At 43.8% G+C, this 27706-nt stretch overlaps 1 gene segment (V, D, J or C); it reads left to right on the forward strand.

The window, feature by feature from the left end:
- Positions 1-4925: 4925 nt before the first annotated feature.
- LOC144697803 (Ig heavy chain C region, membrane-bound form-like) lies at positions 4926-27248 on the forward strand. The segment is given in 8 exon segments: positions 4926-4989; positions 8060-8490; positions 20470-20722; positions 20937-21254; positions 21879-22190; positions 22907-23236; positions 26502-26629; positions 26768-27248. Coding segments are annotated over 8 exon segments (1845 nt in total).
- Positions 27249-27706: the final 458 nt, after the last annotated feature.

Raw genomic sequence — 27706 nt, forward strand, 5'->3', positions numbered from 1 at the left:
TGAGTGCTTCAGTATTTGATGTCAAAGTAGCTATTAACTGAGTGTGGCATCAGGAAGCCTTGGAAAGTGTCAGGTCAACGGGAATCAAGGGCAAGTCTCTCCACTGGCTGGAGTCACACCTAGCGCATCTGAAGATGTTGTGTTGTTGGAGGCCAATCATCTCAGCACCAGGACATCGTTCCAGGAGTCTGTCAGAGAAGTGTCCTTGGTCCAACAATCTTCAGCTGCTTCATCAGTGACCTTCCCTTCATCACTGGGTCAGGAGTGGGGATGTTCGCTCATATTTACATAGTGTTCAGTTCCATTTATGACCTCTCAGATATTGAAACCGTCCTTACTTATTGCATCTCGAACTTGTCAAGTTTGCACTGATAAGTTGCAAGTGATATAAGCGGCACACAAGTGCCAGGTAATGACCAACTCCAACAATAAAGAAACCAAACATCTCCACATGACGTTCAAAAGGCATTACTGTCGTTGAAACCCACCATCAACGTTGTGCAGGTGTCGCTGAACAGAAACTGAACTGGACCAGCCATATAAATACTGTGGCTACAAGAGTAGGTCAGAGGCTGGGAATCCTGTGGTGAATAACTCAGCTCCGGATTCCCACAAGCCTTTCCACCATCTGCAAATCTGCAAGTCAGATGCCTGTTGGAAATTATTTACTTTCCTTGACGAATGTAACTGCAGCAACACTCAAGAACCTCCACACCAACCAGGGGAAATCAACCCCTTGATAGGCTCCTCATCCAGGAGTTAAACATTCACTCCCTTCGCCACCGACACACAGTGGCTGCAGTGTGTGTCATCCACAAGATGCACTGCAGCAACTCACCAAGGCCTCTTCAACAGCACCTTCCATACCTGTGACCTCCACCTTCCAGAATAACAAGGGCAACAAGCACATGGGAACACAATGCCCTGCATCCTCCTACACATACCACTCTATAGGTGGGAAATTGGTCCTTGGCGCAGGGAAAGAAGGGATATCTGAAATCTAATTCTGCTGACTGCACTGAAAATGAATATCAAGTGCTGCGTAGCATATACGGCCGATCCGAAACCGTCCTTTCAGATACCCATTTCTAGCCTAACGTCTTTATTTATAATATTATCTCTCCATCTCACAGAAACATGGAGTAATGCATCTCTAATTTAAACAGAGGCTTAGATAAAAGCAAAATGCTGCAAATGCTGGAAATCTGAAATAAAGGCAGAAAATGCTGGACAAACTCAGCAGGTTGGACAGCATCTGTGGAGAGAGAAACAGAGTTAAATGTTTCGAGTCCATATGACTCTTCTTCAGAAACATAGCCTAGTGCCATAGTTACAATGACCACTGTAATGTGACATAGTCAGGATTTAATATAACATAAACAGAGACAGGGCCTAGTGAAATATAAACAGAGAAAGAATCCAGTGCAATACAAACTGAGATGGCTTCCAGAGGAACATTAATGAGATAGGGTCTATTTTAATAGAAACAGAGGCCTGATCCAGCACAATAGAAATAAAGTAGTCCCCAGGGAATTAATAATCGAACCAGGATCCTGTATAACATGGGAGGGACGATCGTGCAGTGGCAACGTCACTGAATCAGTAACCCAGAGATCCAGGCCTTTTCCCTGGGGATAGGGGTTTTAATCCCACTATGGCAGCATGTGGAATCCAAATTCAATTAATAAATCTGGAATTAAAAGCTCATCTCAATAATGGTGACCATGAAACTATATTCGATTATATTAAACATCCACCTGGTTCACCGATGTCCTTTAGGGAAGGAAACCTGCCGTCCTTACCCAGTCTGGCCTACATTTTTTTTGTTCGTTCATGAGAATGGGGGCGGCGCTGGCTAGGCCAGCATTTATTGCCCATCCCTAATTGCCCCCTTGAGAACAGTGTGGCTTGTTAGGATGGGTTTTTACGACAATGGTTTCATGGCCATCATTAGATTTTTCGATTCAAATTTCACCATCTGCTGTGGTGGGATTCAAACCCAGACCCCCAGCAATTTACTAGCCCAGTGAGAATACCAGCACATCACCACCTCCCATACATATAACTCCAGACCCACAACTTTGTGAAGCCCCATTCTCCAGTTATTTGTTTACTTGTCCACCACCATTTACGACTGGATGTGACAGGACTGCAGAGGTAAATCCGATCGGTTTGAATTGGGAACTTCCAGACTGTGTGATATAAATATTGGTGTTGACTGGTGCAGTATTAATTGAAACAGGGTACTTTGAAACATAAAGAGAGACAGTGTTTGGTCTAACACAAAAATAGATGGAGTCCAATTTAAAAAGACAAAGAGGGGATCCAGTGCAGTATTAATTGAGTGAATGCCTGCTTCATAGAATGTGTCCATCAAGATTTCACATCCATCTGCTGGCCAAACTTTGCAATTGCAGCTCCTGTGAAAATGTCGCTGTCAGGTTAGGTCTTTGACATTATTGTATCAAGAATCCACTTCCCCAGGTGTCACACCACATCGCCTTCTGTGGGAGGTGGTGTCAAAATTTAACAAAATTCAACTAATTGCAGGTGGACGTGGCCGATTAGCGCACGTTAAAGTCAGCACCAGAGTAAAGCGGCCCAATTCCTGGTGATGTAACTTTGTTCATCTTGATCAAAGGAAGGGATGTTGACCAGGGCACTGTACAGAGACCATGGGAGCATTAATATCCAGCTCAACAAACATAGTGTTGGGAAGAGTTTATTGGTTCATGATACCACCTGAAAGACAGTTAGGGTCATTTTATTCAATAGTTAAGGGCTATGGAGCCTCCCAGGAAGCCAAGGTGCGATCTTAAGTTGAAGCACAAGATGCCATCTTGGTCTGTGTGTGTGTGTGTGAAGGAGATTGGGAGGGAGAGAAAGAGAGGGAGAGGAAGAGGGAAAAGTAAATCGCATTGTTTGCAACTGAATTTCATGAAGATCCTGGACAACCTTCCATCTGTGAAAGGTCACAGGCACACAATGGAAACAAAGCCATTTCTGATGTGCTGATTGCTAAGGAGGCCAATTATTGTGAGGCAGGTTCTGCCACAAGTGCTGCACATGAAGCTAGAAAATGTCGTTGTGGCTTTTTTTTTTCCCGGTGTTAGCCTGGATTACAAAGCCACTGTAGCCACTGGTCAACGTGGTGGTTCACGCCAGACCACAGGAGATGTCGCCATTTTCCTCAGTCGTCAGTTAGGTACAGTCAGTTGTGATAATCGGTATTTAGGGCCTTCACTTCAAGCAGCCTTGAAGTGGAGCTTTGGGCGTCCCACTGGTTGTCTGCCTCCGGCTCCCTCACCAAACAGAAAGTCCTTGTGTATGTGACCATCTTCCATCCTGCGAACTTTCCCAAGACACAAAAACCGCTTCTGTTTGATGAGTTCTGCAGTTTTGGGAGCTCTGCCTTTGACAGTACCACTGCAGTCGTGACTTTATCCTGCCAGTACATACCCAAAATGCGCAGCAGGCAGTGAAGATGGAAATTGTGGAGCTTCTTTTCTTGATAACTGTAATTCGTACATGTTTCACAGCCATAGATAAAGGTGCTGAGAACGCAGGCCTTATAAACCATCAGCTTGGTCCTAAGGGCCAGTTTGATGTTATTCCAGGGGTGTTTCATGAGTCAGCCAAAGGTGACAGCTGCTTTCCCCATACGGGTATCAAGTTCTGCAGCAAGGAACAGGCTGCCTATCACCATGGAACCCAGGGAGTGGAATTTACTTCCATCGGTTTGTTATTTAGTCTGATCAAAGACGGAAATGCAACACCTTATCCCAGGACCACGGTTTTCTCCATGCTTATAGTCAGGGAGAACAAGTTACAGGCATGGGAGAGACAGTCCATCAGTCTTTGTGGCTGAATTTCCGTTTTGATGACAGAGTTATCAGCGTGGAGGAATTCTCTGATCAAGATTCAATGTGTTTACGTCTTCGCTTTCAGTCTTATAGATTGTGGAGCTTGTGGTTTGATCGAGTGTATGTCGACTCCTTCCATATTTACAGGGAAGACAAAGATCAGCAGCATGGAGAAGGTGCCCAACAGAGTGGGGATTGGACACAAGTGTGTTTTACTCCATTCTTCACTCCGAATGTGTCGGAAGTGGAATCATCAATCTGTACAGTGCAGTGCATGTTGTCATGGAAGGAGTGAATGAGACTGAGGCGCTTTGGTGAACAGCCAATTTTCCCAAAAATCTTCTCGAGTGGTGCTCTGCTGACGGTGTCCAGCGTGTGGAGCAAATCATGTCCAGAGTATAGCTTCTGATAAAAACATCACATTGTGCTTCAGCCTGCAACCAGATGAAGTCTTTAAAGCATGACCCGAGCAAAGGCCTTCACCGTAACTCTATGAGTGAGATATCCTTGTAGATGTTGCAGTCTCACCTGTCGGCTTTGTTTTCAGATAGTGTGGTGATTTTTGCATCATTCACCTCCTATGGAACGGATCTTATCTTTCAGCAGAGAAGAAGAAGGTCGTAAAGGCTGAGAAAGGTAAATAATTATCAACACAAATTATTATCAACTCACGAAGGTAAATAATTATCTTCAAGAATTATCATCAATTCACAAAGATAAATAAGTATATTCACCAATTGGCATCCATTCACAAAGATAAATAATGATATTCACCAACTATCATCAATTCACAAAGATAAATAATTATATTCGCCAATTATCATCAATCCACAAAGATAAATAATTATATTCACCAATTACCTTCAATTCACAAGACAAATAATTATAATCAGCAATTATCATCCATTCACAAAGATTAATAATTGTATGAACCAAGCATTTTCAGCATTTTATTTCATACAAAATGTAATTGCGATTCATTTAATATCATTGACATTGATTGAGATCACACTGACCATTCTGTCAGCAAGGAATCACATCTGTCCCAGAATTCCGTAGAAAATGGAATTAAATCAGACCGAGGATAATGAGCAGCTACCCAGCAGCCTCTGCGCTTTATTGACAAGTAACCAGCTCATAATCACACAGAAACTCCTGATATATAACTGGAGTGTGTGAGGATTTGTAAAGTGATGGTATAAATAAAACTACCTGGACCTGACTGTAAGTTAATGCGGTTCTCCAGTGAGTAATGTCTGTTACCTTCGGTAATTTGGGTGAGGATATGTTGAATGCTTTGTTTTCCATGAAAGGACCACATGTTCCAAATATTACAATCCTCCATCCTAAATCAAATTATGTACCCGCTTTCTGTCTGAATGATGATGATTCCCCATCAGCAAGAAAGAATCATCAGTACCGTAGGGACATCTCCAGCCTTCTCTTGGTGACGTTCAGCTCGATACCCTGGAGATGGAATACATCCAGAAAATCTGGAGGGACTGAAGCTTTTAGACTGACACAAATGAAATACTGGACCTGCTTCAAGGTTTAAAGTAGTCAAGCACCAAGATTAGAAAGTAAAACAGTATCGTCCAGATGTGCCTATCGATACATCGATCAATTCATTCACTGATCCCTTCATCAAAATGTTCAGGCATCCAACTATCATTCATTCCCGCATCACTGCAGCCATCCCTCCATTCTTTGGCAGACGGTGGTGTTGTATTAATGTCACTGGATTAGTAATCCAGAGACCCAAGCTATTCTCCTGGGGACACGAATTCAAATCCCGCCATGGCAGCTGGTGGAATTTAAATTCAACAATAAACCTGGGATTGAAAACTGGTCTCAGTGAAGGGAACCATGAAGCTATCATCGACTGTGGAAAAAACTAATCTGGTTCACTGATGTCCTTTAGGAAAGGAAATCTGCCACTGGACCTAGTCTGGCCTACATGTGACTCCAGATCCACAGCAATAAGGTGGACTCTAACTGCCCTCTGAAATGGCCCAGCAAGGCACTCAGTTCAAAGGCAATTAGGGAGAAGCACAAATGTTTGCCTTGCCAGTGACTCCCACATCCCGTGAAAGAGTAAAGGGGCAAAAAAATCACACAGATTTATATGTTTGACTGTAACAGAACCTATCCTCTCTCTGAGTCCTCTTTGATAATCTGCCTGTAATTCTTTCCATCCATCCATCCATCACAATATTATGATGTGTTGGAGAGATCCTCCAATGAGCTGTGGATGCTAACAGGGTGTCAGAGAAACTGGATAACTTTTCTTTCCTGAGAGCTGGGCATAGTCCACATAAGTTCACAATTTAAAAAATAAAGCTGACTCCAGTGTTGTTACTGGGTAGATTTGTTATAAATAGGCCTTGTTGACAATGTTAAGGGTTTGAAGTTGGCTGGCAGCCAAGCGGTCAGTACTGAGGAAACAGATCTTTCATTTACTGCACAAACCCGCAGATGCTTCCTGTAAACAACATTGGACATTCGAGCCTCCCTGACTGCAGCCGGCTGGCTTGCTGCCAAATACTGTGTGGGGCAGATTAGCCTGGATAAGAATGAAGAAAATGGGATTTAGCCATTCAAACAATAAATGTTTCTGTCGCACACGAAAGGCACATTTTAAATGGCATTTCATCTAAGGAAACATTTTAATGAATGCCGTGTTCGCTGAGGTTAAACACGATCAGGGAATTGGCCGTATACTATTTAATTTATATTATTTCTAAGTAAAGGACATTCCAGTTATTAAAGCCGGTTTATTAAGAACTTCATGGAGTGCGAGAGAGCCATGTTGATGGTCCCAATCCCCCTTTCTAATGATTTGAGTAGAATGGCAAAAAAATTAAAAGAAATTAAATTAAAAGAAAATCATAGAATTGTCTTGAACCCGCAGGAATTCCTTGAATATTATCCGAGTTGTGCACCTCATTTAACCTGAGGGATCTCTTATACCTGATTAGCACCGTGTACTGTATAGTTTAATTTGTGCTGATTTTGATTATTGAACAGTCCCTCTCATAGCTGCCAATGAGTGGAGAATTGACCAGTTCATGGCCCGCTTCAGTGGAAGATAAAGCATTTATTCTTGTGATATTGTGTAATATGCCGCAAAGTCCTGATATCCTGTGTTCCCAATACCAGTGAATGGTAGACAGCCGGTGGCCAATAAAATTAGCTGCAGTGATTTGGATGCTGAAGGATAACTGTGCTGATCTCCGTGTCCGTTCTGATTCATTAACTTCTTACGTTTAATATAATTAAATTTTATGTTTCTGTGTAAACTTACTGTTTAATTATCAGGCAGACGGGTTTCTTTAGCCTCTAATTTTCAAAGGGCTGTCAGAGGGTCAGGGGCAGTTCGAGAAATGCAATGAGAGACATTATATAATGTAAGGAGATTTTTCTTATCTCCGGACCCAAATTGTACAGCGATAGCCACCCACACTGTAAATAGAATCATTTTGTTCATCCCCCGCATTTAGTTACATAAATCAATAATAATTCCTATGACTGATGACACTTTATTGTGGTAATGAGATAAAGACCCGGAGTTGCTGCAAAACAGACTGACATTCCCTTTATTCCCTGATAATATAATTTATTTTTTTTGGTTCAACGCCTTGTGAAGTGGTGTAGAAATAAATGGGCTTAATTTTCAATGGAATTATATTTTTATTAACAGATGCTCAACTGTAATTTCACCATTAGAACCACTGGCGACATTACAATAAGTCCATTCAGCCAAATATCCCGATACAGATAAAATGTCCACGTTTAACAATAACCTATTGTAAATATCTGGGTCCATTCTGTTGAGGGTGTGGAAGGTGGGGCGTGGATCCAGTCGCCGCCTCCACCAGGGAATCAACAGGCGGCGCCTGGAAACCCGCCCCCTTCTGCCGGGTATTTAAATGCCGCTCACTGGGACCGGAATCCAACAGTCCGGGAGCTGGTTTGTTCACTGAGTTCTGGACAGAACCATTTTCCCCAAGTGACCAGAAGGATGAGGTCGGCGATTTCTCTCAGTTTGTTGCTGACTTTCTTATCCCGTGAGTAGTTTTTATTGTCCAAGTCTCTCACTATTTCTGTCTCAGTGTTAGTCTCTCTCTGGAATGTTACAGAGTCAGGAATCATTTCACCAGGATTAATCCTCGAGGTTTTTCATATATTTTTTACAGGTGTCCAGTCGAATGTTGTGTTGACTCAGCCAGAGGCAGAGACCGGGCGTCCCGGAGGCTCCCTGACACTGACCTGTAAAACCAGCGGGTTCGATCTTGGCAGCAACTACATGGGCTGGATGCGACAGGTTCCCGGACAGGGGCTGGAGTGGCTGGTTTGGTACTATAGTTCATCCAGCAATTACTACGCCTCAGGAATTAAGAATCGATTTACTGCGTCCAAAGACACTTCAAGGAACATCTTCTCCTTGGACATGACGAGCCTGAAGACTGAAGACACCGCCATCTATTACTGTGCAAGAGACCACAGCGAGAGGAATCAGGGCTGGACCCGAACAAGAACAGATCGAGAGAAACTCAACAACTTCCATCATAACCTGACGGTCAGTACTTGTTTTAAATGTAACATTAACTGTAATGATCAGGACCAGGTAACAAGCAGCTCCTGACATAAGTAGCACAGCAAACAGTAAAACTAGCAAACCAAACCAGTCGATGTAATGAACTGAGCTTTTGGCTGTGTTGATATTTACTGGTAACAGTTTCCGCAATTACAGACCTGGATATAATGTTCATTTTAATATATCTGATACTTGGGGGAGGTCTCTTTTCGTTCAATTTTGTAAACTGCTGCATGAATTCTACTTCTAGATCAGAATTAAACGGCTATTGATGTGGATATTGAGAGGCAGCACTGAACAGAGAGTGGGTGCAGTTTTTGTGCGGGTGTATTTCACTGTGATACTACAACGGGGGGTCACAGTGCTGTGCACAGCGACATCCTCATACAAAAACCTCAGAGAAGGAGTTTGTTCAAATTGGTGATCACTATCACAGCAGGAACGTCAAAGAAAATCATATTTAAATAAAATAATGGGTAGAGGTAATATTGGCTGGTGAAAAGATATAGCAGTCTTCCGCTTTGTAAGTGTTTTCGGACACGCTAAATCTGCAAAGAGGTTTTGAAAGAATTCCAATCACATTGATAAGTATAATGACCAGTACAAGCTGAAATATCTCACTGATTCGCTCTTAGGCGAGTCGGGATCAGGTTTTTGAGAGCGCAGTGACATTAAATCTCTGTATTTTACAGTGAACAGTCTGCCGCAGTATTTGACATGATGTGTCTCACTGTGATATACGGGATGGCACAGCAGTTACTGTCAATACAAAAACACCTCAGCACTAATAGAGTCTGCCTGGGTCAGTGCTCGCTTTTACAATCCTGCTATATTTACAGTGAAACATTATTTCTGTCCAAAACTGCCCAAAAAACATGGTTTAAGATGGAAAAGCTGTGATAATTATGCATTCATCAGTTGGTGATTTCAATAACATGTTCATGTGTTACTTTGTGAATTATTAAACATGAGGGTCATTGATGAATACCTAAAGATATCTACAAACGCAAATATAATTTCGTGAAGATTCACTGTGACTTTGCTTTGCCTCTGACTTATGAATATTTAAAGTAATGTTAGATTCTGTCTTTTTCGTGTAGGGCCAGTTATTGTATGGCACAGCCCAGGGAATGTAACACTGTGATTATTTCGACTACTGGGGACAAGGGACCATGGTGACGGTGACTGCAGGTAAGAACCACACGTTTATTTATTGATTGTATTATTTGAGTCTATGCTTTATATTTTTGTCTATTTTAATAATTCATTCGTTCACTGAAACGTGGGTTTGGTGGATTCTGTATGCAGATTTGTTTTACAATGTTTCATGTGATTCTGCTTAAATTGAATTATATAATTCCGCTGTGTCTTGACAAAAAGTGCTGCTGAGGGATTCGGTCCCTGGTTGTTGTGATTTGGTGTTTATCTTCTGAGGATACTGTGTGGCCGGGCGACTTGAAATATCTAACGTTTGTTAAAACAGTTTGACGTTTCTGCAATGTTTAATATCGGTGACATCTAACACCTGCGGGTTTTACCATCTGTTGCACAAGGGTTTAAATAGGTTTGAAATCAAACCCAAAATGAACAAAATATGCTTAAGTTTCAATATTAATTTATTGAACATGTTCCGCCTGCTCACAATGCTGTTGACATTATTCCATATTTCTGTTTAGTTTAATTACTCATTTATTTAGTGACGAGCGTGTTGCCTGGATCCGATATTGAGATTTTCTTGCAATGTTACATTGGATTCTGTTGGAAGTGTTTGTACAATTGAGCTGCTTCTCCATGAAACGGGTTTCAGCCCCTCAGTGATGTGATTTGGTGTTTTTCTCCTGAGGAGATTGTGTGTCTGGATGACTTTGAATTAGTAGAATTTGTGAAACGGTTTGGCGGTTCTGCATTGTTTCTGCATTGTTTAAACTCGGTGATATTGAGCGGTTGCACGTTTTGTGATTGAATGGAAACAGCCTACGCGTTTGTATCTGCTTGAAACACGATTGTAGGCAGAAAACAGACAGGTTTCAGAAATGGGAAAAAAAGCGTTTAAAGATGTGTTAGAACATTTTGTCTTTATTTTAAGTGATAATTGCAGATTAAACTAAACCATGGATTATGACGCTCATTCAGAACATAATTCGTTACTGCAATCAGAAACTATATAATTAACAAGTTTTCAAGTTGCAAAGTAAAATTAATACAATTCAAACAATTATAATGTGGTTATATTTCTCCATATTGGCTGAACAGATTTCATATTAACATAATTGATCATTAATCTCCTTTCATAATTTTGTTATGCACTGCGCACAATTAACATGATCGGGAAAGTTTTTAGGCTGGAAACATTTTGTGATTATGCATGAAATAATTTCAATAAGAATATACTGATTCTACAGATTTGGTCAATTTCACAAGGGATTTTGAATTATTTTTTATATCCCTGATAACGTTTGCATTGACTTAAAGAGGAGTTTGACATTTCAGTTTGGCAATATGTCTACCTGGTTATTACATTCTTTCTGTGCAGCCGTAACCATATTATTCCTTCAATGTTATTGGGATTTGGATAGCGAGATAATTGTCACTAATCTAATCTTAAACAGTTTTCTGGGGGTGGAATTCGCTGGCAGTAAATGAATTGTTCTTACTTTTTTTTTAACTGTAGGAAGGTGCAGACTACATATGAATAGAGATTGACAAGGAAAAGCTTGAAATTAGAACAGATTAATTTAATTACAAACATGAATGTTAGTTTTGAATTTAATGACAACATCCTGTCTACCATAGCTGTGCTGTACACAGGATAGGATTATAGGAGAAGAACAGATTATATCTGAGGTTCATGCTTAATTCTTATTAAATATTAAATTGAAGAACAAAATCTCGATTCAATTTGCTGATTATATTTCAGTATCGCAGATGATCTGAATGGATTGTTCTCATCAAGTTTTATATTGATCAATTTGGATCTTCTTTCAATGAACAATATATGTAACAATTAAAGAATAGGGATTGTTATCTAGGAAGCAATTTTATTGATAATAAGTAACTGCCAGGAACATTTTTTTTACATATAGTTTGGAGTTAAGGCAAGCTTCCTTTAGCAAACAGATGATGTCACAGCTCATAGACACTTAATGCGATGTGACCCCGGCCAGATTTCAAAGTATTTCAAATATTCTACTGATAAATTCGCCCTGTGAATTACTCGATGAGAATAGATGGAATTTATGATTTCTCAATGCGTTCAGAAACACTCATAGCTTACAATATTGTTGGTTAAAACAGTGCAGTAGAAGTAGAAGTAAAATAGTAAATCGTGCTTAGATTTAAGTAAAATTGATACACTTGCCTGAATGTTGCCATCTAGCAATTTGAAGTTTATTGTTTAACATTGCTTCAGTATCAGGTTGATTTAAATAAACCCCAGTTATTTCACAAAGTCCCAAGGAGAAACAAGTTTTCAATTTTTGAAAACCATTTTTAATATTATAGAGTAGAAATCAGCTGACAAGAAAATGAATTGACAATAACAAGATAATTAGCTTACAATATAATATTAGTGATAATTAATTCAACATAAATCTGCTCCAACAATTAAGTAGTATACTGTCATTATAGTGAATGCAAAATCTCAGTGGAGAGAATTTTTAATTGTATCCAAAATGAATTTAGAAAAGAATACTTTTCTTACTCAGCTGTGCTCAGCTCGATAAGGTGTTTCGCCTCGATGTTTTTATTGATTCTATTCATACCTAAATCAAATCAAATCAGCGGGTAATCGGTTTTCAATGTGAATGTTTCCTGATTTGTTTAATTCTTACCCTGTCACTGAGTTTCTCAAATTATCCTGAATCTGTAATATTTGCTGTGCTCATTTTTAGGGTAACTTAAATCCTATATTATTTGGAGATTTGAGACAGATCAGGGAGAATTAGATGGACTTAAAAGGGAATTTTGAAATGAAAATCAGATTAATTTCAAAGAAGTTATAGAATAATTGTAGTAAATTGACCGTTGATCAATTGGAATCAAACAGCTTGAATGAAATGGAGAGATTGATCTCTCGGGAACTCGTTTGTTGCACCATTTGTGTCTGTTCTGTTTCTGTGCGTGTGGTCACTGTGCTGGAACCAGGAATCTTCCTGACTGGCTGTAAACCTTCTGGTTCACTCTCCTGGATTTCAAGAAGTGCAATTTGATTTATCTCTTCAAAAAACTTGTATCAGTGAGAAAGTGAAAGTTTGACTTTTTGACCAGGCGCCTCAGAAATGAGATACCCAACCCATTGTGACAGTCAGAAAGGACAATTCAGAAACGACAGACAGACTGTCGAAGGAGATTTGGTCGATTTTAAACCAGTGATGTATGTATCTTGGGAGTGTTCGGTTAGGCAATGCAGAGAGAGTTTTATTCTATTTTAATCCGTGCTGTAGCAGTCCTTGACCTATTTAGTTGGACAGTGTGGAGGAAGAAATTAGCCTGTATCTTATTTTTAATCCTGTCATAGGATGTTGGGGTCGCTGGCAAGGCCAGCATTCGTTGTCCATCCCTAATTATCCCTTGAAGTGTTGAAATGCCGCCTCCTTGAATAGCTGCAGGTACACTCACAGTGCTGTTAGGAAAGGAGCTCCAGGATTTTGACGTATTCACAGTGAAGGCACGGCGATATCGTTCCAAGTCAGGATGGTGGGTGCCTTGGAGGGGAGCGTACAGGTGGTGGTGTTCCCAAGCACCTGCTGCCCTTGTCCTTCTAGTTAGAAGTTGCGGGTTTTGAAGGTGCTGCTGAAGGAGCCTTAGCGAGTTGCTGCAGTGCACCCTGTATATGGTACACACTGCAGTCACTGTGCGTCTGTGGGGGAGGGTGTGAATGTTTCAGGTAGTGGATGGGGTACCAATTCTGTGGGCTGCTTTGTCCCGGATAGTATCGAGTTTCTTGGGGTGTTTTGAAGTTTCACTCATTGAGGTAAGTGAAATCTATTCCATCCCAGTCCTGACTTGTGCCTTGTATATGGTGAGTTGTCTTTGGGCAATAGGAGTTGAATTACTCGCCAGAGAATTCCCAGCCTCTGACCGCCTCTTGCAGCCACAGCATTTATATCAAAACAGGATTGAACCCTCTCCTAGGCATATTTGATAGGACAATGTGGAGGGAGTTTTATTTTATATCAAACCAGTGCTGTACCTGACCCGGAGTGTTTGACAGTTGAGTGGAGAGTTGGCTTTCTGTTGAGCCCCACCCTTGCAGCTGATGACAGGAGTGTACTGGAGGAGGAGTGGGGGCTTTAATCCATATCTTAACTTGTCCTGTTACTGACCTGAGAGTCTTCTCCCTGCAGAGGTCAAACAAACTGAATCAGCATCGAACTAACTGGCAGTGAGTTCTCGAGCCACATCTCTGAAAACAAATTGTTCCATTGCTCGGTTGAAATGACGAACGTTAATTGTTATTAACAATATTTCTGGAGAGAACATGTATAAATTTTAATGAATTAATTATGTTTCAGCATTTTGAGTATCAGAAAATCATTGAATGTGAGTGAGCTGAACTTGAGCACAATTTCAGAACAAACAGAATCAGGGAGTGACAGTGAGGCTCCAGAGAGCAGCGCCTGTTCTGATCTGATCAGAGGCTGCGAGTTATTTAAACGATTGAAATGGACAATGACCAGGCTCCCGCTCCAAACAACCAGCCGCGGGGGATTTGGGGAAAAGGAGCCGCCATCAAAAACTGAGTCATTGGATTGCCGCCTGCAGGGGGAGGAATGAATGACAGAAATGAGAGAATGAGAGGATATCAGCCCTTCGATCCTGCCCTCCATTCAGTAAGATCATGGCTGATCTACCTCGACACACTCAGTCTCTTAACCACACACCCTCACTCGCTCACTCTCTCTGTCACGCATGCTCTCTTTGTCACACTCACACACACTGTCACATTCTCCCTCTCACACTCAAATTCTCTTTAACATGCACACACTCTGTCTCTCACACATTTCCTCTCTCTTTCACACACACTCTCACGCAGACACTCACATTCTCTCATACACATACTCTCTCAACTATACACACTCTCACACACGTGCACACTATCTCTCTCACACACACATGCACTCTTTCTTTCTCACACATGCACTCTCTCTCACACACACGCACACTCCCTCTCTTTTACGCACAACCACTCTCTCTCTCACATACATGCACCCTCTCTCCCACACACATACACACTCTCACACATGCACACACTCTCCATTCTCTCTGTCACACACACAGAAACACAAACACATTCCCTCTCACACACACACTTGTTCACTCACACATGCACTCTCTCTTATTCTCTCTCTCTCTGACACAAACACTGGCTCTGTCTTTCACACACTCTTTCTCTCCCCCACACACACACGTTCGCTCTCTCACACACTTTCTCTCACACATTTATACTACCAATCACTCACACCCCTACACACTCTCTTTCTCTATCTCTCTCTCTCTCTAACTCTCACACACACACAGTCGCTCTCTCTCTCACACACACAGCAGCTCTCTCTCACACACACATTCTCTCTCACACACATTTCTCTATCTCAGACACTCTCACACTTATACTCCCTATGACACGCACAGAAAAACACACTCTCCCCCTCTCACACACTCTCTCTTTCTCTCTCTCTCTCTCTCCCACACTCACAAGCACACGCAGTCTTTCTCTCCCACACACACATTCTCCATTTCACACACTCTCACAATTAAACTCCGTATCTCACTCTCCGTCTCTCTCTGTCACTGTCTCTCTCTCTCTCTCAAAAACACACATACACTTGCATGCACTCTCTTTCTCTCTTTCTCTCACACACACACACACATTATCACACACAGAAGTGGGCTGAAAATACTAATTGCAGAATGAAAATCCGTTAAGCTGCATGCATGTTCATTGCTCCATTTCTGAGGACCTGTTGTGTAAAATGAAATTACACAGGTGACATCACTGTATATGTGGAGAATTTCCAAGTGTTGAACCAAACATATAGAAACAGAAAAAAGGGAGAGATGTGGCGGACCACAGCCGCCAGGATCCCCAATACTGGTGCACACTTGGTGCAAGAAGCCTGCACGGCCCATCCTGGTTTTGCTGTAACCTTCCCCTCCAGCCCCCTCAGTCTGCCTATTCGCACACTGACATGGGTTTCTCAAAGAAAGGCATCGGCATTAAAGCAGCTGGCCAGCGATCTACACTGCTGTCTGACTTTACACAGCCGGTGTTACTGAAAGCTGATCAATATGGAGAATCGGGACAGGATCGATGGAGAGGAAGAGGAGGAGGTGGAGGTGGTGGAGCCGAATGGAGGTGCCCCCAGCTCGGCTGTGGACGACAGGAAATGGAAAACTGAGCCGGAGTGGAAAATCATCCGGAGAAACATCGCCTTGATGAGCCTCCTGCACCTGGGCCCCCTCACTGCCCACAATCACTCACCCTCACTCACTCACTCACTCACCCTCACTCCCTCACACTGACTCACTCACCCTCACTCACCATCGCTCACTCACTCACACTCGCTCACACTCACTCACTCAACCTCACTCACTCACCCTCACTCACACACCCTCGCTCCCTCACCATCATTTCTTCACCCTCACTCACTGGCCCTCACTCACTGGCCCTCACTCACTGACCCTCGCTCACCCACAGTCACTCAATCACCCTCACTCCCTCACACTGACTCACTCACCCTCACTCACCATCGCTCACTCACTCACACTCGCTCACACTCACTCACTCAACCTCACTCACTCACCCTCACTCACACACCCTCGCTCCCTCACCATCATTTCTTCACCCTCACTCACTGGCCCTCACTCACTGACCCTCGCTCACCCACAGTCACTCACTCACCCTCACTCCCTCGCCCTTACTCACTCGCACTCCTCACTCACCCACCCTCACACACCCTCATTCATCCACCCTCACCCACCTTCACACACCCTCATTGACTCACCATCAATTACTCACTCACCCACCATCACTCACTCTCACTGACCCTTATCCACCCAGCTTCATTCACACTCATCCACCCGCCCTCACATACCCACTCACCGTCACTCACACACCCACCCTCACAGACCCACCAACCCTCACTCACCCGCTCATCTACCCTCATTCAAATACCCACCCTCATTCACTTATCCATCCTCACTCACCCACCTTCAGACACCCACCCTCGCTCACTCACCACCCACCCTCATTCACTCCTTCACTCACCCACGCACCCTCATGCAATCAGCCACCCACCCTCACTCTGTCACTCAGCCACCCTCACTGTCAATCATGCACATGCTCACTTACTAGATCACTTTTCCTAAATCGGTGTGTGGGAGGGCGGGACCTGCAGGGAAGTGAGACTTGGAAGCGAGGCCTGAATCCTCACAGTGTCAGAAAGTGGAGCATGGCCGAATGGAGTGATGAGCGTCGGTGAAAAGGTCAGAGAGCCTGGCGAAAGTGCAGGGACCCGTGGAGTAAGTGCAGAGAGCTGGGGGGAAAGGGCAGAGAGGCGGGAGGGGGAAAGGGAAGAGAGGAGGGAGGGGGAAAGGGCAGAGAGGCGGGAGGGGGAAAGGGCAGAGAGGCGGGAGGGGGAAAGGGCAGAGAGGCGGGAGGGAGAAAGGGGAGAGAGGCAGGAGGGGGAAGGGAAGGGAGGTAGAAGGGAGAAGGGCAGAGAGGCGGGAGGGAGGAGGGCAGAGAGGCCGGAGGGAGGAACGCAGAGCGGGAAAGGTTAGAGAGGCAGGAGGGGGAAAGGGCAGAGAGGCGGGATGGGGAGAGAGGCAGAGAGGCGGGAGGGGGAAAGGGCAGAGAGGCGGAAGGGGGAAAGGGCAGAGAGGCGGGAGGGGGAAAGGGCAGAGAGGCGGGAGGGGGAAAGGGCAGAGAGGCGGAAGGGGGAAAGGGCAGAGAGGCGGGAGGGGGAAAGGACAGAGGGGCGGGAGGGGTAAAGGGCAGAGAGGCGGGAGGGGTAAAGGGCAGAGAGGCGGGAGGGGTAAAGGGCAGAGAGGCGGGAGGGGTAAAGGGCAGAGAGGCGGGAGGGGTAAAGGGCAGAGAGGCGGGGGGGGAAAGGGCAGAGAGGCGGGAGGGGTAAAGGGCAGAGAGGCGGGGGGGGGTAAAGGGCAGAGAGGCGGGAGGGGGAGGGCAGAGAGGCGGGTGGGGGAAAGGACAGAGAGGCGGGTGGGGGAAAGGGCCGAGAGGCGGGAGGGGGAAAGGGCAGAGAGGCGGGAGGGGGGAGAGCAGATGGGGAAAGGGCGAGGGGAAGAGGGGGAAAGGGCGGAGGGGGGATGGACAGAGAGGCGGAGGGTCAAGGACAGGGAGGCGGGGGGTGGAAAGGGCAGAGAGGCTGAGGGGGGAAGGGCAGAGAGCCGTGGAATAAGTGCGGAGAGCTGGGGGAGAAATGGCAGAGAGGCGAGGGGGAAAGGGCAAAGTTGCGGGGGGGAAAGGGCAGAGATGCCGGGGCGGGAAGGGCAGTGAGACCGGAGGGGAAAGGGCAGAGAGCCAGGGGTTTAAGGGCATAGAGGCGGGGGGGAGGGACGGGGCAGAGAGGCGGAGGGTGGGGGAAGGGCTGAGAGCCGGGCTATAGCGGGGAGATCCGGGCGATAGCAGTTGCGAGCCGAGGCCCCAGGCGCCCTGGGCCCCACTCTCTCTATCTCGCCCTCTCTCTCTCTCATTGTCTCTCCTCCTCCTGAAATCCTTTCCATTCCCGGGGAAAGGGTCTCAGTCCCTGGCATAAAAGGGAGACAATGCCTCTGTGCGCTTCCCCCTGGCTCCCTGCGCCTTTCTCCAGCGGGTGGTCGCTGCCCCTCCAATCACAACCAGATTGTCTCCCACTTTTACTGCTGATAGGCTGACTAGCGGGCCTATCAGCAGCTAACGGGGTAGAAGACTGGCCTGTGATTGGAGGAGCAGCTCCTTCCAGAAATCTTGAACTCCACTGACCCGCCTTACCAGCATTTAGAACAACGGCTCCAGGGTCCAGATAGAGGGGCTTCGGGGGCCACAATCCAGCCGCGGGACACGGATTGGACAATAAAGGAAAATAAGGAAATGGGCAGAGAAGTTGGCCAAATATCTTGGCCTGAACGAGGTGGTTGCTAAAATAGCAGAGGCATTGGTTTTAATTTTCCAAACTCCCCTAGATTGTGGAAAGGTCTCATCAGATTGGAAAATAGAGAATGAGGCTTTTATATCAAATAAAGGAGGTAAAGGGAAAGCAAGAATGGACAGGCCAGTTAGTTTAACATCTGTCCGAGCGAAAATGCTGGAATCTATTATTAAGGATCCTATCACGGGTCACTAAGAAAATCCAAATGCAATTATGTAGATCCATCATGGTTTTGTGACAAGTGCAGTGCCACAGGGATCAATGCTGCGGCCTCAACTATTTACAATTTATATCAATGACTTGAATGAAAGGACTGAATGAATTTGCGAAATTTGCTGATGACACAAAGATAGAGAGGAAAGTAAGTGGTGAAGAGGGGATAAAGGTCAGCAAAGGGATATAAATAGATTATAGGAGTGGGCAAAAAATGACAGATGCCGTATAATGTGGGAAAATATAAACTTGTCCAGTTTGGCAGGAAGAATACAAAAGCAGCATATTATTGAAAAGGAGAGATATTGCAGAACCCTGAGGTACAGAAGGATGTGGATCCCTTGGTGCATGAATCACAAAATGTTACAATGCAGGAACAACAAGTGATGAGGATGGCAAAGGGAGTGTTGTCATTTATTACAAAGGGAATAGAATATAAAAGTAAAGATGTTTTGCTATAGTTTAACAGGGCGTCGATGAGACCTCGTCTGAATTACTGTGTCCAGATTTAGTCTCCTTTAAGAAAGGATATAAAAGCATTAGAAGCTGTTCAGAGAATATTCATTCAAATGATACTGGGAGGTGTTGTTGGTTAACTTATGAGGAAAGTTTGGGTAGGCTGGGTCTGTATCTATTGGAGTTTAGAAGAATGAGAGCTGATTTTATTGAAACATATAAAATCCTGGGGAAAATTGACAGGGTGGATGCTGAAAGGATGTTTCCACTTGTGGGAGAGACTAACGATAGGGAACACAGTTGAAAAATAAGGGGTCTCCCATTCTGGCAGAAATGAGGAGATTTTATTTTTCTCTCAAAGGGTAGTGAAAGTTTGGAACTCTCTTCACCAGAGTGCGATGGAGGAGAAGTCATTAATATTTCAAGGCAGAGGTGGAGAGATTCTTCATTGACAAGGGAGTCAAAGGTTAGCGGAGAATAGGCGGGAATATGGAGTTAACGCCACAATCAATCAGCTATGATCGGAGTGAATGGTGGAGGAGGCTCGAGAGGCAGAATGGCCTACTCCTGCTACTGATCTGCATGTTCATATGTACATACGATTGGAAAATGTCGTACTTACTGTAACTGGTATTCAGTTTAGAGTTCTATGGTCATTATATAGGTACCATTACAAAGGTACTTTCGAAGGGTCTTTGCTATTCTTTGTTTTGGGGGGACGTGGAGAAGGGAGGGGGCATCAGCCAATTTGAACAGAGCCAATTTCCAAACTGCAATGATATGAATGACGAGACAATTTCTCTATCACCAAGTGCTGTTGATTGAGAAATAAATGGTGGCGAAATAATGGGGGAAATCCTCTGCTCTTCCATTTTAATCCACTGAAAGGTATGTCATTCAGATGACATCAAAATGTTCTATTTTAGTCATGGGATAGAGGCGGGAAAAGAGGTGTGGGTTTCTAAAGAGGGAACCGACAGATGAGGATCACCAAATGATGGAAATAATAAATGATCAAATGTGGATGTGGGTTTTAGTTGGAATATATTAGGATATGTTTAGAGTTATAGTCAAATTTTGAGTTGTTTGGTTACTTAATGATCACAAATCACAGAGTCTAACTTTTTCAATCGGCCATTTTTTCCCAGCGACACCGTCTGCGCCCACTCTCTACAAACTGGTCTCCTCCTGTCAGCAACACAACACCGACGGCTCCGTCACCTACGGCTGTTTGGCGATGGACTATTCCCCAGAAATCACCAAACTGACCTGGAAGAAAGATGGGCAGCCGATCACCACTGGATTTAAGACTTACCCGTCAGTGAGAAACCAGAAGGGAACCTTCACCCTGAGCAGCCAGTTAACCATCACCGAGTCAGAGGGGGAATGCAGCAAAATCAAGTGTGAGGTTCAATACAGCGGCTCAGACAAGAGCATTGAATGGCAATGTAAGTGTTGGGGAACCTGTGAGAAACAGAAAGGCTGTAATTGACCTGTATAGGGCCTTGGTTATAATACATTTATTGTGCTCTGCATACTTTTGATCCCTGGAAATTCCAGGTTAGTGTCCATTGACCGCAAAGAGCCTGTTAAAATATAAGAACTCATTGTATCTGTTATCAATTTCTTCTGCAAGAAATGGCTAACCTGTGTTTTTTGAAGGTGCTGGATATGACCAGGTCCCTCCAACTGTTCTCCTCACCGTGAGTTCCCGGGAAGAAATCACAACCAACAAATTTGCAACCGCCGTCTGTTCCATCGTCGATTTCCGACCAAATCCAATCACCGTGAAGTGGCTGAAGAATGGACAACCCATGGATTCAGGAATTGTCACCTCTCCCGTCTTTGAAGTGAACGGGAACTTCTCGGCGACCAGTCGGCTGAAAGTCTCTGCTGGGGCATGGTTCACCGACGCGGTCTATACCTGTCAGGTCACTCACCAAGGGGTCACCCAAAGTCGAAACGCCACCAAGTGTGAGGGTAAGAAATACAAACAGAGGAAGCAATAGATCATTCTGCTCTCCGATGTTAATCAAATCAGGAATTTACTGGAGTTAGTAGAAAGCACGGAACAACTTCTAATTTACTGTCATGTAGTTATTGTTTAATTCCGATGTGAGGGCTGCATTCGGATTGTTCACCATTCAGGATTTTATCACGTCACGTCTCTGCATTGACGTCACAGAATGAGTGAGGTGGACTTGACATTAGCTTTACCCTGAGTCAGCTGATCATATTTGGAGACGCAGAAGGTGTCTGGAACCCTTCACTGGTAACAGCTTCGGGAGAGAGTGTTGGAAAGTGCATCCACCCTATTTATAAAACGGCTTTCAGTACTGCATTCCAGGGCCCAGGAATGGTACATTTGTAATGGGACTGGGGCAACATAGATTCATGAGAATGTTACCGGGGCTGAACGACTTAAATTATGAGAACGATTTACATAGACCAAGCTGGTTTTCCATTGTGTAAAGAAGATTAAAGACGATAGTTAGAGGTCGATATGTCCAAGGTGATTTATTCTCCTTCAGGGAGTGAAGGCTGAATACTGCTGTCCTGCTCCTGAAGGTGAAACTTTGGTTGATCTTCATTTCTGTCTCACAGGCCCAGACCACTGCCCCAACGATCCCACAATTACTCTACTGCCACCGCCAATAGAACAGGTCTTACTGGAGGCGACCGTGACCTTAACCTGCATCGTTTCCAATGCTCCTTATGGAGTCCTCGTGTCCTGGACACAAGAGAAGAAGCCTTTGAAATCAGAGATCGCCGTCCAACCGGGACAGGACCCCGACAGCGTGGTCAGCAACGTAAACATCTCGACACAAGCCTGGCTGAGTGGGGCTGAGTTTTATTGCGTGGTGAGCAATCAGGATCTGCCGACTCCTTTAAGAAGTTCCATCCACAAGGAACCAGGTGAGCGGTGAGATTGAAGCAATAAGTAGTTCAATGTGTCTATTTCCAGTGTAAGTGTAAGAATCAATATTTACTATTCAGTGTATTTATGGTCTACTCTGATTAGCAATTTCGCCAACTAAACGCCCTGGGCCTGTGGACTTTCAGGGGGAAATTGATAAGTAGATGAATGAACAATGAACTGAAGGCTGTGCCATTGGGTTTAGATGAAGCAAGATGGGAGGAGCCTGGTGCGAAGCTGAAACACCAACACAGACCAGTTGGGCCGAATGGCCTGTTTCTGTGCTGTAAACTTTGAGAAACTTTCTCGTCCAACCCCATAAGTTCTCAGGGAAAAGGATTGTATCCATCTCTGCCCCGAGCTGGAAAACCGGACAGATCCCAAAGATTTTTATTTATTAATTCATGGCATTTGGGCGTCGCTGGCTGCGCCAGCGTTTATTGCCCACCCCTAATTGCCCTTGACAAGGTGGTGTTGAGCTGCCTTCTTGAACCGCTGCAGTCCATGTGATGTAGATACACCCACAGTGCTGTTAGGGAGGGAGTTCCAGGATTTTGATTCAGCTATAGTGAAGGATCGGTGATATATTTCCAAGAAGTGGATAATGAAACCCCTTAATATTCATCACAAAACACGTTTCTCTCACATCTAACCAGCGGTTTCATTGTCTACGAAATTATCCAGTTTATTGACACTTATTGTACATTTTCTGCAGGTAAAAATCTGCGGGAACCGTCCGTGTCTGTCCTCCTGCCCTCGGCAGAAGATGTCTCCGCTCAGAGATTCGTCTCCCTCAGCTGCTTGGTGAGAGGTTTCTCCCCCCGAGAGATCTTCGTCAAGTGGACCGTCAATGACAAGCCGGTGAATCCCGGGAACTACAAGAACACCGAGGTGGTGGCGGAGAACGGCAATAGCTCCTTCTTCATGTACAGCCTGTTATCCATTGCAGCGGAAGAGTGGGCCAGCGGCGCTTCTTACTCCTGTGTGGTGGGACATGAAGCGATCCCCTTGAAGATCATCAACAGAACGGTTGATAAATCCAGCGGTAAACCGAGTTTTGTGAATATTTCCCTTGCACTGATGGACACCGTTAATTCATGTCAATGAGAATCTCTCGGTTACGTTTCAAACTTCAATAAAAAAATAATAAAGTCCTTTTCTCCAATTGTGATTTAAATGCACAATCGCTTAATTAATGTTGTTTTCCACTTTTGCTAATGTTAGAGCTGTTTAGTTAAAATCGGATATTTCCAGGGCTCAGAACCAAGTCTTGTACACCCAGTGCTCCCAGCTCAGATACACCCTGGGTTAGAGACAGAGTAAAGCTCATTCATCACGGGATTCTGCAAAATAACATCACCAACTCTCCTCCCACTGAGGGGAAATCTAACAATTTCCTATTTCCGGCAAACAAACTCAGCACATTTAGATCTCGGTGTTGCTGCTTCTCTTATTGTCCATTCCTTTAAAATGGATGCCAGCTTTAAGTTGCTGCATCGCACCCACTGGGAATTGAAGTGAGGGTCACACAGAAACATGTCTCAACAATTCCCCATCAGAGAGAGGGGGAAGGAAAATTGTTAACCCACTGCACCCCCTCACTTCCCCATCAGAGAGAGGGGGAGGAGAAATTATTAACCCACTGTACCCCCATTTCCACGACAGAGAGAGGGGGAATGGAAATTGTTAACCCACTGTACCCCCATTTCCCCAACAGAGAGAGGGGGGAGGGAAATTGTTAACCCACTGTACCTCCACTTCCCCAACAGAGAGAGGGGGAAGGGAAATTGTTAACCCACTGTACCTCCACTTCCCCAACAGAGAGAGGGGGAAGGGAAATTGTTAACCCACTGTACCTCCACTTCCCCAACAGAGAGAGGGGGAAGGGAAATTGTTAACCCACTGTACCCCCACTTCACTAACAGAGAGAGGGGGAAGGGAAATTGTTAACCTGCTATACCTCCACTTCCCCAACAGACAGAGGGGGAAGGGAAATTATTAACCCACTGTACCTCCGCTTCCCCAACAGAGAAAACTGAAAGGAAAATTTTTAGCCAATTTTACCTCCACTTCCTAAACAGAAAGACGAGGAAGGTCATTGGTTAACCTGGTGTGTCTCCACCTTCTCAGCAGAGAGAACCGAAAGGGAAATAGCTTAGCCAACCAGACGGAACAAAACTATTAACTCACTGGACTCTCAGTCCCCGAGCAGAGAATCTGGAAGGGAACGGGCCTTTGCTGTAAGGACCCAATTACCAACAGCAGAAGTCGGCTTCTAGCTTACTGGCCACAGGTTTTAAAGTCCCATCATGCTTAAAATGTTGTAAAATATATATTTATGCAACATAATTTTAAGAAGTTTTCACACTCTTGTTCCTGTTAATCTTATGCTAAGATTGATTTCCCATCATCCGAATCTAAACTGATTATTAAATCCTCCCTGGGTTGTTCACGGTTCTGTCCCTGCATTTTATGAGGCAGATGGTTGATTGTTTGCATTCGTTCACCTGATATCACCTTGCATCTCACAGAAAACACGTTTATACAGAACATTGAAAATATTCACCAAAATTTTCACTATCAGGGTGGGATCGATCGTTAGGACCTGGTGAAACACTGAAAAATGGTAAAAATGCACACAAGGGTCACAAATGGACGCACACAAACATACATACATACACACATAGGCACAGACACGCAGACACAAACACACAGTACAGGCAGACACACACACATACATACATAGGCACACACACACACACACACACGCACACACAGGCACAGACACACTCACAAACACGGGCAGACACACAAACACACACACATAGACAAATACACATTCGCACACACACAAACAGGCACAGACAGACACACACACGCACACACAATCACACACACACAATCACACATAAACACAAATACACACACAAATGCAGGCACAGGAACACACATATACACAATCACACACACACAAACAAATACACACGTGCACACGCACATACACACACACATACTCACACACATATACACAATCTCACACACACAAACAGATAAAACCAGACAAGCAGACTCATACAAGGACACAAATATGCATCATCACACATTCACAATGACAGAAATACAGACAAAAAGACACACACTATCATACACATTAAAACAAGTACATGGATACACATGAACACATGCACACACATGAGCAGACGACACCCAGACAGACAAACACATAGAGGAACAGACTAACATATTCACAGGCACACATGTAGACACAAACATGAAACACGCTTATACACACGAGAACACAAAAAACACACGTTAGTACGTTTGAAAGCATAAACACATATTGATACATAGTTTTAAATATCCATCAACACACAAATGCACACATTAAAAACTCTCTCTCTCTCACACACACACACGCGCTGTGACACAGACATTAATATGCTGACACATACGTGGAACACAAAAAGAAACATTAACACATATTAGCAGACAAGAACGCATAAACACACATTAACACAGATAGTAATAAATAAACATAGATATCAATACATAAACACACACAATAACACACTCATACATACACATTGGCAAAAAAAACAAAATAGACATGCAGACGCAGACACAAAAATGCACAAGTCAGCACTCATTGGCAAATGAACACACCTCAATACTCATACACACATATGGACACAGAAACAAAGAGTGATGCAAGGCACGATATACTCATGCACACATACATAAAAGCTAAAGCATGACACAAACGCCAGGCTATTGAAGAAGGTATAATTCAAATGCACTTTTTTAACCGACGTATCCTCCGGCAATTGTCCCTATTACATAATGATCCGAAAAGCACACTGAAACAATGTTCTTACTGAGAATCTGATTTAAGTTAATGACGCACCAAACATTCCCATCACAAATAGACAAACAAGATGGGAAATCACATCCGAGATTTTAAAAAGCAACGTTCACAGTTTCCAAATAAGTTGCTCAGTGAATCTCTCCCAATACCCATCATAATATTCTCCAATAATAGATCGTTCGAAATTGTTCGAAAATAAAATGATATTGGAGATAATTTTCTATATTTTCCGACTCGGACTATACGAGGATTGTAAAGGAAGAACAGCTGTGGAGATAGTTACAGAGATAGGTTGCTGAAATTCACGAGTTTAACAGTAGATATATATTGAACATTAAATTAGAGAATACATTAATAACTTAGGAAAGAGTAAAGAGTATATTTTTAAAAGATATCCTAGATTAATAAATAACCTAATTATATTTCCTCGGTTATATCCTCGCAGATTCCACAGATCGCCCCTGGATTGAAGACTCTGAGGATGATAACGGCAACATCTGGACAACCGCTTCCACATTCATCATCCTGTTCTTCCTGAGCATTTTCTACAGCACTGCCGTCACTCTGGTGAAGGTCAGAAGGTTCAATCCACTCACACTTCAAACTGACAGAAGCGGTTTGAAAAATCTCTCAATGTTTCATTGATTAAAACACTCACATAAATGTCCCACATTCTAAACATCTGCTTCATTATTTTATCCTCTTTTACAGATCAAGTGACCAGTTGAATTTTGGACACCGTAGATTTTCCTCAGCCGTTTATTGAGATCTCTGTATTACGAATTTAAAATATGTCCTCTCGGTGAATCTAAAAATGAAATACCTTCAGTTCATGTTTCCGAATTTGTAACTAAGACAGTCATGGACGGTATTTCCGCTTCTCTGTTTGAAATGTGCGAGATAATTATGGCTGTGTTGTAACTGTAGCTTATAATTCCCCAGTAGTTTGAATTCCATGTGTAAATAAGTAGCTTTCCTCATTCCTCATTCACAATTATTCCCTTCCCTTTATGTTGAGCTCCGGTTTTCTCTTTCTGGTCTCTGTCACAGCTGTACATACAGTTGGCAGCTCAGAGCGAATGTGTTCTGTTCTCAGTGTGACTCAGTCATCATATTCAGTCCAGTTGACTTTAAAATAAACTTTTCTGTAAAATGTTCTCCGAAATTGTTAATAAATCATGAATGTGAAACGAACGGACTTTGCTGAACTCCTTTCCCCCAGGCCCATCGACACCACTCCATTTCCCCTATTACACTGTTTCCTCCCCTTTCCCAGATTTTTTTTAACCATTCCTGTTTGGGATGTGAATCAAAAACAGAAATGCTGGAAAAACTCAGCAGGCCCAACAGCATCTGTGGAGAAAAAAAAGAATTAACGTTTCGAGTCCTCATGACTTCTTCAGAGCCCAAGGTCCTTCAGTGAAAGAGTCACTGCGCCACCCAGCGACCCATCGGTGTTAATACACCTTTACCTCTACCTTTTTATGGCAAACTTCAGAGCCAGGATGATTGCACAGCGAGGGTAACCTCGGTGATTTCACTCATACTCAGGCCTGTCACAGTCACATGTCAGGTAATTGTAAACAGCAGGGATCTGCTTCATCAGAGGCCCATATAGGACAGTATATGGAGGACGAAAGTTTCCTTTAC

The sequence above is a fragment of the Cetorhinus maximus genome, chromosome 23 (assembly GCF_964194155.1).
Source record: "Cetorhinus maximus chromosome 23, sCetMax3.hap1.1, whole genome shotgun sequence".
NCBI classification, from domain to species: Eukaryota; Metazoa; Chordata; class Chondrichthyes; order Lamniformes; family Cetorhinidae; genus Cetorhinus; species Cetorhinus maximus.